Source organism: Podarcis erhardii (genome assembly GCF_964252035.2).
Source record: "Podarcis erhardii genome assembly, chromosome: 10".
Taxonomy (NCBI): domain Eukaryota; kingdom Metazoa; phylum Chordata; class Lepidosauria; order Squamata; family Lacertidae; genus Podarcis; species Podarcis erhardii.
Window position 1 is genome coordinate 9767319 of NC_138500.1, and position 11169 is coordinate 9778487.

Sequence of the window (11169 nt, forward strand, 5' to 3'; positions counted from 1 at the left end):
CACTGATATAGGAATACTGGATTATATGGATTTAGACAGTGAGAGCCATTGGACTGTGGAACGGACGCCCTTGGGACGTGGTGGACCCTCCATCCTCAGAGGTTTTTAAGCAGAGGTTAGAATTTATATTACTGGTATATTATATTATATTATGTTATGTTATGTTATGTTATGTTATGTTATGTTATGTTATGTTATGTTATGTTATGTTAATTTATTATTTATATTGTATTTTAATATTTTTTGGAAGCCGCCCAGAGTTGGCGGGGTTTCCCCAGCCACTCTGGGCGGCTTCCAAAAAATATTAAAATACAATAGTCTATTAAACATTAAAAGCTTCCCTAAACAGGCCTGCCTTTAGATGTCTTCTAAAAGTCTGGTAGTTGTTCCTCTCTTTGACATCTGGTGGGAGGGCGTTCCACAGGGCGGATGCCACTACCAAGAAGGCCCTCTGCCTGGTTCCCTGTAACTTGGCTTCTCGCAGTGAGGGAACCGCCAGAAGGCCCTTGGCGCTGGACCTCAGTGTCCGGGCAGAACATTGGGGGTGGAGATGCTTCAGGTATACTGGGCCGAGGTCGTTTAGGGCTTTAAAGGTCAGCACCAACACTTTGAATTGTGCTCAGAAACGTACTGGGAGCCAATGTAGATCTTTCAAGACCGGTGTTATGTGGTCTCAGCGGCTGCTCCCAGTCACCAGTCTAGCTGCCGCGTTCTGGATTAGTTGTAGTTTCCGGGTCACCTTCAAACGTAGCCCCACATAGAGTGCATTGCAGTAGTCCAAGTGGGAGATAAGCAGAGTGTGCACCACTCTGGCGAGACAGTCTTTGGGAAGGTAGAGTCTCAGCCTGCGTACTAGATGGAGCCGATAAACAGCTGCCCTGGACACAGAATTGACCTGCACCTTCATGGACAGCTGTGAGTCCAGAATGACTCCCAGGCTGCGCACCTGGTCCTTCAGGGGCACAGTTACCCCATTCAGGACCAGGGAATCCTCCACACCTGCCCGCCTCCTGTCCCCCCAAAACAATACTTCTGTCTTGTCAGGATTCAGCCTCAATCTGTTAGTCGCCATCCATCCTCCAACCGCCTCCAGACACTCACATATATAATAGAATCATACAACTGTAGAGTTGGAAGGGACCAAGGGTCATCTAGCCCCAGTGGCGTAGCGTGGGTTGTCAGCACCCGGGGCAAGGCAAGTAATTTGCGCCCCCTAACCCGTGGATTTGCCCTAACCCCAGATGTTGCGGCCGGTGCGGCCGGCCCCCCTGCACCCCCCACGCTACGCCACTGTCTAGCCCAACCCCATGCAATGCAAGAATCTAATCTAAAGCATCCATGACAGATGGCCACCCACCCTTTGCTTTAAAACCTCCAAGGAAAGGAGAACCCACCACCTCCTGAGGGAGTCCATTCTCCTGTTCAACAGCTCTTACTGTCATAAAGTTCTTCCTGATGAGGGTGCAATCTGAATTTCGCAAATTATGGGCAATGTTCTGGCAAGGAAGAAAGGATTGTGTTCAGGGAAAGTGTTTCTACAGAATCTCCCTCTTAAAAGTGAACAGTAAGCCGTTTCCCCCTTTCCCTGGTGAAAAGGAACAGGAACTTCAGGAATGTAAGGGCATATTTTGCCTCCCACCCACCCTACAATTTTCTTTGCTGTCAATTTATATCTGCTGATTTGCCTCCCAGAAATGAGATTTTTATGACTGTTTACATGGAGGCTGGAATGCCAAGATGCTGGAGCTAAGTCACGCATTCCCCTGTGTCAAAACACATGAACAGCCTCGGTCCAGTATACCTGAAGGAGCGTCTACACCCCCATCATTCAGCCCAGACACTGAGGTCCAGCTCTGAGGCCCTTCTGGCAGTTTCCGGAGGATTGGTGGTAGGACGACAATGTGTGGTCAGAGGGAGAAGAGGGAAAAGACTGGGAGGAGGAGGAAGCTGAAGAGGCAACAGGGTTTAGTGAGCAGGAAGAGTCTGTGGCAGAGAGCAGCCCAGAATCGGAGGCAGAAGCAGAGGTTGGAGAGGAGGGAGGCCAAGAAGCAGAAATGAGTCAGGCTGTTCAGGAAGCCAGGCTGTCTCCCCTTCTTGAAGCAACCAGCTCCCTTCTGCCGGGTCTCCCAGAACTCAAAGAGGTATGAGGAGAGCGGAGCAAAGACAGGCAAGACGAAGGAGCCTCAGATTGGAGGGAACCTGCAGAGAAGGGTTGCTGTGCTCACTAGGCCTGGACTCCTGAGTTGTTTCTTTGAATAAAGAGAGAGAACTTCACTGGCACCATGTGAGTTATTGCTGGCCTGCTCCTGACATCAGCCCTCCCAGGACTGCATGCCGTGGGTGGTCGTGACCAGAGGCCAAAGTGGAAGGAACATGTTAAGTTGTGGGTGAACATATCAGACGACACAGCGATTCTTCAAACAGCTCTTGTTTATTCACAGGCCAGAACAGAACTGGGCTGAAGGGTTCAGCCAACCTGCTTATATAGAGCTCCACTACAATGCAACAGTAACAACTTTCTATCCAATCACTGAACATCACTTCCAATTTCTTATTTGCATATGTGGACCTGAGTGAAAACTATCTACAGTATCCCCCTGCTGGCCCAGGGTGAGAACTTCAGTACATAACAGAACAAACATGATACCTTTGTACAGCAGGCTACATACATCCCAGCCATGCAAAAGTCACACTCACCTCTCCATCCTCCGTCTAGGCAAGCAAGAGATATTTTCTCAGCTCTGGAACACATGCCGTTGCTGTTTTTAGGTAGTTTATTTTTATTGCCCTGCGTTCTGTGATGATGTTTTTAAATGTTGTAAACTGCCAACTTGGAAGAAAGGTGGCATCTAAATATATTTATAATTATAATAATAATTGCAACCAGACCAATGCACTGGAGAAGAGATCCGAGAAGTGCTGACCAGGGCTGTAGCCCAGAGAGATGGGAGTTGCCTAGGGAAGATTCTGAGGGCCATATAGTGTGGCCTGGGGGGCCGCATTCACACACACACACATGGCTGAAGCACAACACCCTCGATCTAAAGGTTTTCTAGAATTTGAAGCAGATATCGAGCATGTGAAAATGTACACTTGCCAAGTTATCATGATAGTATTTCGAAGATTATATGTCAAAATATTGTTCTAAAAATTACATGCTAATAGGCTTAGAATAAAAAATGTAAGCAATAACAAAACCAATAAAGAAAGAAGGAAAAATCAGAATTTAACAAAAATAATTTGTTATAGAATGCAAGGAAAAGAGTTAGAAAGAAATATAAAGAAGTCAAATTGCTGTGGAGGGAAGTACAGGGTGGTGGGTTTTATAATTAAGTGTATAATTATGCAGCTGTTGTAATTTAGATATTATATTTTATGTGAGGGAATCATAGGGAATTCGGGTTATTGTGTATATATGTTAAGTTTCAATAAAGATCTTGGGGGGAAAATGATGGGGAGATAGTGCTGTGTAGTGGTTACAGTGTTGGGATACGGCTTGGGAGACCCAGGTTCAAAATGAAACTCAGAAATGAAACTCAGCCGAGTGTCTTTGGGCCAGACACTGTTTCTCAGCCTAACCTACCTCACAGGGTTGTTGTGGAGATTTAATAAGCGGGGAAGAAGAAGAAGAGAAGAAGAGGAAGAAGAAGAGTTTGGATTTGATATCCTGCTTTATCACTACCCGAAGGAGTCTCAAAGCGGCTCACAATCTCCTTTCCCTTCCTCCCCCACAACAAACACTCTGTGAGATGAGTGGGGCTGAGAGACTTCAGAGAAGTGTGACTGGCCCAAGGTCACCCAGCAGCTGCATGTGGAGGAGCGGGGAAGCGAACCCGGTTCACCAGATTACAAGTCTACCGCTCTTAACCACGTGCCCCACTATGACCTTCTTGGATAAAAAGCTGTGTTTTTAAATACAATAAATGCATCGTGCAATAAAATGTTATTAATAAATAAAAAAATAATTCTCCAATGAAAAGCCCCAGAGGGCGATATAAATAGAAAAGAATGTAAGCTCTTTTTATATGCAATAACAGCAGCAAGAATAATATTAGCCCAAAAATGGAAGCAAGAAAAATTACCGACGATTGAAGAATGGAGGATGAAGTTAATGGACTATGCAGAATTAGATAAATTAACAGGAAGAATTCGAAACTGGCGGGACCAGAAATTCACAGAAGACTGGAGTAAATTTACGGACTATTTGAAAAGTATTTGTGAAGACCAGACGACGTTTGTAGGTTTGCAAGAAGTTCTGTGAGGAATATTATTGGAAGTATTGCAAAAATAGATAAGGGAAAGGATAATTTGTTAAGAGACTTAAAGGCAATATAAAGTTGAGAAATGTATAAGAAGCGGATAAAATGGTAGATTATATCAGAGGTGCTGATGGAAGTCTAAAAAGATTGTATAAGTCATAAGTTTCGTGGTACATTTTATAATTTATATGTTAAAATCAATAAAAAATATTATAAAAAAAGAAAAACCCTAGAGGGCAGACCTGTCTGCAATTTGGCTGGCCGCTGGCCCTTTCTGTAGAACTTCCTGCTAAGAAACAAGACCTGCAGAGCAGATGTGTAGAAAACGCAATTGCCGGACCGTTTTGCAGATTGCATTTTTTTCTTTGCAAAGCACATAAGGGCATGTGAGCAAAGCAGCAGGCCAGGCTGACAGCTTTATAAACCTCTCGCTGGAACAGATGATGTTAACCAGCGCTACCACAACAACCCCTGGCAACAAGTGTGGGCATTTGTTTATTTCTGCCCCGGGGCGGAAAAGTGAATGACGTTAATATATCCTACAGCCAAGTCATTCCTTTGCAATGTCTCCCGCCCAGCCAGCAACTAAGCTGCTTTCTCAAATGTAGTTCTGCAACCCCGTTTTGATTGCAGAGAAATCCCCTGGATTTGGAAAGGCTTCTCTGACTTAAATATAGAATGAACCGGGGGGAGTAAAGTCCCCTCGACTGGGCTGGGGAAACCTGGGCCCAGATTCCAAAATATTGCAAATAGGAAACAGAGTTCTGTAAAACTATTTCAAGCAATCCACATCGACCTGTAGCCTTTCAGATGTTGCTGGAATTCGACTCTCATCCTCCCTCCCCACTGACCAGGCTGGCTGGAGACGATGGGAGTTGGAGTCCAACAACATCTAGGGGTGGGGATATAAGAACATAAGGAGAGTCTGCAGGATCAGGCCAATGGCCCCATCTTAGTCCAGCATCCTTTCCTCACAGCGGCCAGCCAGATGTCTGTGGGAAGCCCGCAATCAGGATTCGAACACAAGACCCCTCTCGCCTCCTGTGGTTTCCAGCAACTGGTATTCAGAAGCACTACTTTATTTTTTTTTAAATATATTTATTTGATTTTGCAAAAAACACACAAAAGAAGTTCAAAACAACAAAACCAGTCACAAGCATACCTCAACATACAAAAAACAAATTAAAAATAAAAACTCCAATTTTTAAATTCATGTTTACAAAGCTTTCTTTCTTGACTTCCTCACGCCTCCCTTTTTTGTGTTCCTCTTTGTCCAATCAGATACAGCAAATCCTTACCCTCTTTCAAAACTCATTTCTAATTATTAAAATCACTTCTATTATGTCTCCGATCTTTCCTCCTTATGTTTTAACACCTTTAACATATTGTTTACTTTTGACATATTATAACTTTAATCTTTCACCCTTTTTCTATTATGTTTTTGCATACTTTTTAAACACTGCATCACCAATGCCATATTATTTTCATATCCAACATCATTTTAGCATTCATAAACCTTGCAGTATTTCTGCAGATAAGTCTTAAACTTCTTCCAGTCCTCTTCCATCGCTTCTTCTCCCAGGTCTCGGATTCTGCCAGTCATTTCTGCCAATTCCATATAGTCTATTACTTGCATCTGCCATTCTTCCAAGGTGGGCAGAAGCACTACTTTAAAGCCCTATGCGGCCTAGGACCCACATACCTACGGGACCGCCTCTCCTGGTATGCCCCGTGGAGGACCTTAAGGTCCACAAATGACAACATTTTGGAGGTCCCAAGTTGCAAGGTGGTTAGATGGGTCTCAACTAGGGCCAGGGCCTTCTCAGCACTGGCCCCGACTTGGTGGAACGCTCTGTCACAAGAGACTAGGGCCCTGCGGGACTTGACATCTTTCCGCAGGGCCTGCAAGACAGAGCTGTTCTGCCTGGCCTTTGATTTGGACTCAGTCTGACCCTTATGTTTCCCTCCCCTTATGGTTTTGATCTATGGGCTACTTTTAAAATGAGGCTGCATTTTAAATTGCATTTTAACCTGTATCTTAAATTGGTCCCCCCCCCCCCGTTGTGTTTTTACTGTAATTTTACTGGTGTTAGCCGCCCTGAGCCTGGCTCTGGCCAGGGAGGGCGAGGTATAAATAAAATAATTATTATTATTATTATTACTACTACTACTACTGTGGAGGCAGGGCAGAGTCATTATGGCAAATAACCATTGGTAGCTCTTTCCTCCATGACTTTGTCTAATCCTGTTTTAAAGCCATCCAGGTTGGTCCTGTGGAAGGGGGTTCCATAGTTTTGGTTCCTCGTCTTTGATGAATACGCTATAAACAACTTTAGTTACATTAACTGTACCCCAAAGCCGCTTCCGCCCTGCAGAGGAGGTGGGTTTGCGGGTGTCACGGCCCCACCATGCGCACGGCGGCTGGAGCCCAGCCCCCGCACGATTGGGGGAATCCCCGGGCACATCACCCCCTGGCCAGCCAATCGGCTGGCTCTGGGGGCGTGGCCTGCCCTATTTAAGGCAGGACACGGCCGGGGATCTCCCTCTTTTCCCTCCTACAAGCTGTTCCTCTTTCCCACCCGCCTGCCCTTTAAGGTTTTCGTTCCTTGACTTGCTATGGACCTCGGTTGGTCGCCGTTGAGGGGCCTGGTAGGATTTTTCCCGCTTGGCAAATTGGCACCAGCCACTTGGTTTTCACCTACCTCGTAGCAAATCATCACAACTTTCTTGCTATTGGCGGTTAAGTGTTGGTATTGGTATTGTTTTGTAGATGGAAGAGGGGAGGTAGCGCCATCACCTGCCCCACATATTGAAGGGTAGTCCGATAAAGGATTCCGGGGGGCGTGGCCCTGTCTGAAGCCTATGGAGGTGAGGGCCTAAGGCACGCCCCCTATCAGTGACCCCAGGGGAGTTCCTAGTTGCATCAGCAGGACTCCCCCTACTGGTGGTTAACCCTTCATGGACTTCAAGCAGATGGGCTGAAGTCAGATATAGTCAGTTAGGACCAATGTCTAAGCCAACACGGCTCATCACCTGCAACCAATAAGGTTGTGGCCTTATTTAGCCCATTAACCTTAATAATTGTGTCCACGGGGGGGGGGGGGGGACTCGCCACGCAAATGGTATGAAACCATTCAGGTAATTTTTGCTCTTCCCGCAAAATGCAACGAGTGCTTCACTGCCACCATTATTCCTTCTGTTTCCAGTGTCCAAGCATGAGTGCTGTTGGTCATGTAAACAAAATTGCTGTTCTCTCTCATACACACACACCGGGGAGTATTCGTATGCTGGGGAACACCGCAAAATTTTCACAACTACAAAAAAATGGGAGACAGATGCCACATAACCCTCACTCTCCGAGGTTGTAAGAAATTGATCATTTAGTGGGGCAGCTTATTCACTATGGAACTCCCTGCCTATTGACAACAGCATACATCAAGAGACATCTTATTTCTCTCTCAGGGCTCCCATTTCCAGAGTGGTTTAACGATAAATCCTTCTTCTCGGGGAACTCTGGGAATCAAAGCTCTGTAAGGGGACCAGGGGCTTCTTAGCACCCTTAACAAACTACAGCTCCCAGAATCCTTTGGGGGAAGCCATGGCTGTTTAAAACGACATGATAACGCTTTAAATGCATGAATGTGGCCCAGGACTGGTTTAATGATAATGAGTCGTTAAGAAAAGGAAGCAGGAGGAGCCTTGAAGCTGCCCACTGACAGTGAGCCTCTGGACGACAAATTCAGAGGCACATCCTTCACCCACCCTGGCGAAGTGCATTCTGTTTCTACTGAAGTTATAGAATATTTTATTCAGTTCGTATCCTGCCCTTCCTCCCAAGGGCATCGAGGGCATCATTTGCAATATCATTGGCAACATTCTAAAAAGAAGGTTAAATGCGACCATATTTTCTCAGTCCATGATTTCAGGCTTGTCAGGGCCAGCATCTTCCAGTCATCAAATGCCTGGAGTAAACAGGGATGTTTTTGAATTGACTCCTGAAAGTCAATAATGAAGGAGGGAGATGCACCTCATGAGGGAGGGCATTCCACGAATGGGGAGCCACCACTGAAAAGGCCCTGTCATGGATCCAATGCCAAATGGCAAAGTAGAACAATGGGTCTACTTGGATATCATACCCTGGATGTTAGCCAGATGTCACCCACAGCCATTGACGTCAAATGCGCATTGATAAATATAAATTTGGATGTGTAAAATGTTTGCAGACCTATGCCTTCTTCCTGCGATCAGTTCCCTCTTTTTTGGTGATGTGTCAGTGGCTGCCTTAAGCAGCCGGGAGGGAGGACGATAAGGATAGCTTAACCCTCGCCCAGCCTGCTGCTGTTCTACTTCAAGCCCTATTTTCAGCTGTTCCCCCAAATGGAGTCGTCCCCCACCCCCTCATGAAAGACGCATAGGTAAAACACATTGAAAACTGCCCTTGTGGCCAGTGGCAGAATTGCAGAGGGAAAGCAGTGGGCATGGAAAGGGTTAAGCCTGTGGTGGGCAACTGGCAGGTGGGCCCTCCAGATGCTACTGGACTCCAACTCCCATCATCCCCTGCCTGTTGCCCTTGATGGCTGGGGCTGATGGGACTTGGTGTCCAATAGCCTCCAGAGAACTTGCATCTCACCTCCAGATCACCTATTCCCCTCCTCATGGTAAAAGTTGCTATTTCCTTTTGTTCTGTGTCTTTGCCTCTCACCTGCCTTTCAGCCCAGGATTTCCTAGTGAATTCCTCAGGCTTGTTTAGTTAGGTGTTCCTGCGGTGTAAAGGACAACACACCCCTCACTTTGCACAAGATCCCAAACAAAGCACAGAGAATCTATGGAAGCTGTGAAAACAACCAGAGGATACCAGAAATAGCACCTCGAAATTGTCCGAAGGGGCGAGGTGCAACCCCAAGACAGACGAAAGGATATTTGAGCATTCTGACCTTGGCTTCTGAGAGAGTTGGGAACGGTAGGAACGGCCTTCCTAGATCAGACCAAAGGTCTATTTACAGTACAGTCCTATGCCTACCTAGGAGGAAATCTCATCAGGATGAGTGGGCCTTACTCTTGAGTAAGTGTGCATAGGATCGCAGCTGAAGCCTAGTATTCTGACGAGCCAGATCGATTGAAATTCCAAAATGGCCGTCATCAGGATGGGTTGCAGGGCAAAATGAATCATAGTATAATACATCGTATCTCAGTTATCCTTTAGCACAGAATAAAACTGAGAGGCAAGGAAACTATATTAAGCAAGCAGAGAGGGCTACAGGAAGCATCCAAGCCGGGTGATGAACGTCCTCTGTTGTTTGTCCTCAGTACCAAGGTATACTGCAGTTGAAAAGGGAGGTTTTATTTAGCTACCTGGGGTGGCATCATTCATGTTTAAGCAGGGCTGTCAAATCCAGCCTTCAAGAATGGGGTCCTCCTGCACCTTAAGTGTGCATATTGGTTTATTGATTTGCCAGGTGTAACTATCACCCCTCCAAAGTTAGTGTTTTCTTTAGCTGAGATTCCTGCATTGCAGGGGGTTGGACTAGATGATCCTCAGAGGTCCCTTCAAACTTTACAATTCTACGGTTCTGTGAAAGAACCTTATGGACTGCCTCGCCAGAGTGGTGCATGCTCTAGTTATCTCCCGCTTGGACTACTGCAATGCGCTCTATGTGGGGCTACCTTTGAAGGTGACTCGGAAGCTACAACTAATCCAGAATGTGGCAGCTAGACTGGTGACTGGGAGTGGCCGCCGAGACCACATAACACCGGTCTTGAAAGACCTACATTGGCTCCCAGTACGTTTCCGAGCACAATTCAAAGTGTTGGTGTTGACCTTTAAAGCCCTAAACGGCCTCAGCCCAGTATACCTGAACGATCCACCCCCATTGTTCTGCCTGGACACTGAGGTCCAGCTCCGAGGGTCTTCTAGTGGTTCCCTTGCTGCGAGAAGCCAAGTTACAGGGAACCAGGCAGAGGGCCTTCTCGGTAGTGGCACCCGCCCTGTGGAACGCCCTCCCGCCAGATGTCAAGGAGAACAACAACTACCAAACTTTTAGAAGACATCTGAAGGCAGCCCTGTTTAGGGAAGCTTTTAATGTTTGATGCATTACTGTATTTTAATATTTTGTTGGAAGCTGCCCAGAGTGGCTGGGGAAACCCAGCCAGATGGGCGTGGATATAAATAATAAATTATTATTATTATATTACTATAAAGCGCTGCAAGAAATGGGAGCAGCTGGCTGCATTTCTCGTAGAACTCTTATTTATATGATAAGGAATCCCTTTTAGAGTCTAAACTTGCCAACTCTGCATATAAGGGGTGATTAAGAAGGTCTTTTTAAAAATTAAGCTTGCCACTTTTTAATTTTTTTTCCAGCTACCCCACCCTTTCATTTTAACAGCAGCTGGACACGCAGGAAGAAAACCAGCGAACCTTTACCCACTGGGCTAGGAGAAAAGCTTTGCTTGCTAAATTATGTCGGATTTCTCTTCAAGTCACAAGAGCTGAGCTCCACACACCCTTTCTCCGTTATTCTGCTCCCTGCCTGTTAACAGTCTCCCTCGTATAATCTGGCCACAAACCCACAGCAATAATAAAACTATTATTATTATTATTATTATTATTATTATTATTATTATTATTATTATTAAAGATCTTACATTGTCAATGAGGTTGTAATCCAAAATCTCAGCTTCTTCTAGGTCCCTGGCTAGGAGTTCAGGATCTTGCTGTGCAGAAACGGCCGAGAGACAACAGCAAAGCCATACCAGCCAGATCATGGTGGAAAACACAAGCCAAAATTAGAGGAACTGGGTGGGAAAAGATGGGAAAGTTGTGGAAGGGGGGGGGAGGTATTTGCTGCGGCTTCAGCCTGCAGCTGACTGAGATGGGGAAAGCATCTGACAGCAGTCTGCTTGGCTGCTC

The 11169-nt window shown here is 46.0% G+C and overlaps 1 protein-coding gene across 1 annotated transcript in view; it reads right to left on the minus strand.

Moving 5' to 3' along the window:
• The window catches only part of ITIH5 (inter-alpha-trypsin inhibitor heavy chain 5), a 65389-nt gene extending 54220 nt beyond the window's left edge, over positions 1-11169 (minus strand). The window contains exon 1 of the mRNA XM_081879712.1: positions 10905-11169. Coding sequence (XP_081735838.1) covers positions 10905-11024 — 120 coding nt within the window. The 5' untranslated portion in view covers positions 11025-11169. The remainder of the gene's footprint in view (positions 1-10904) is intronic.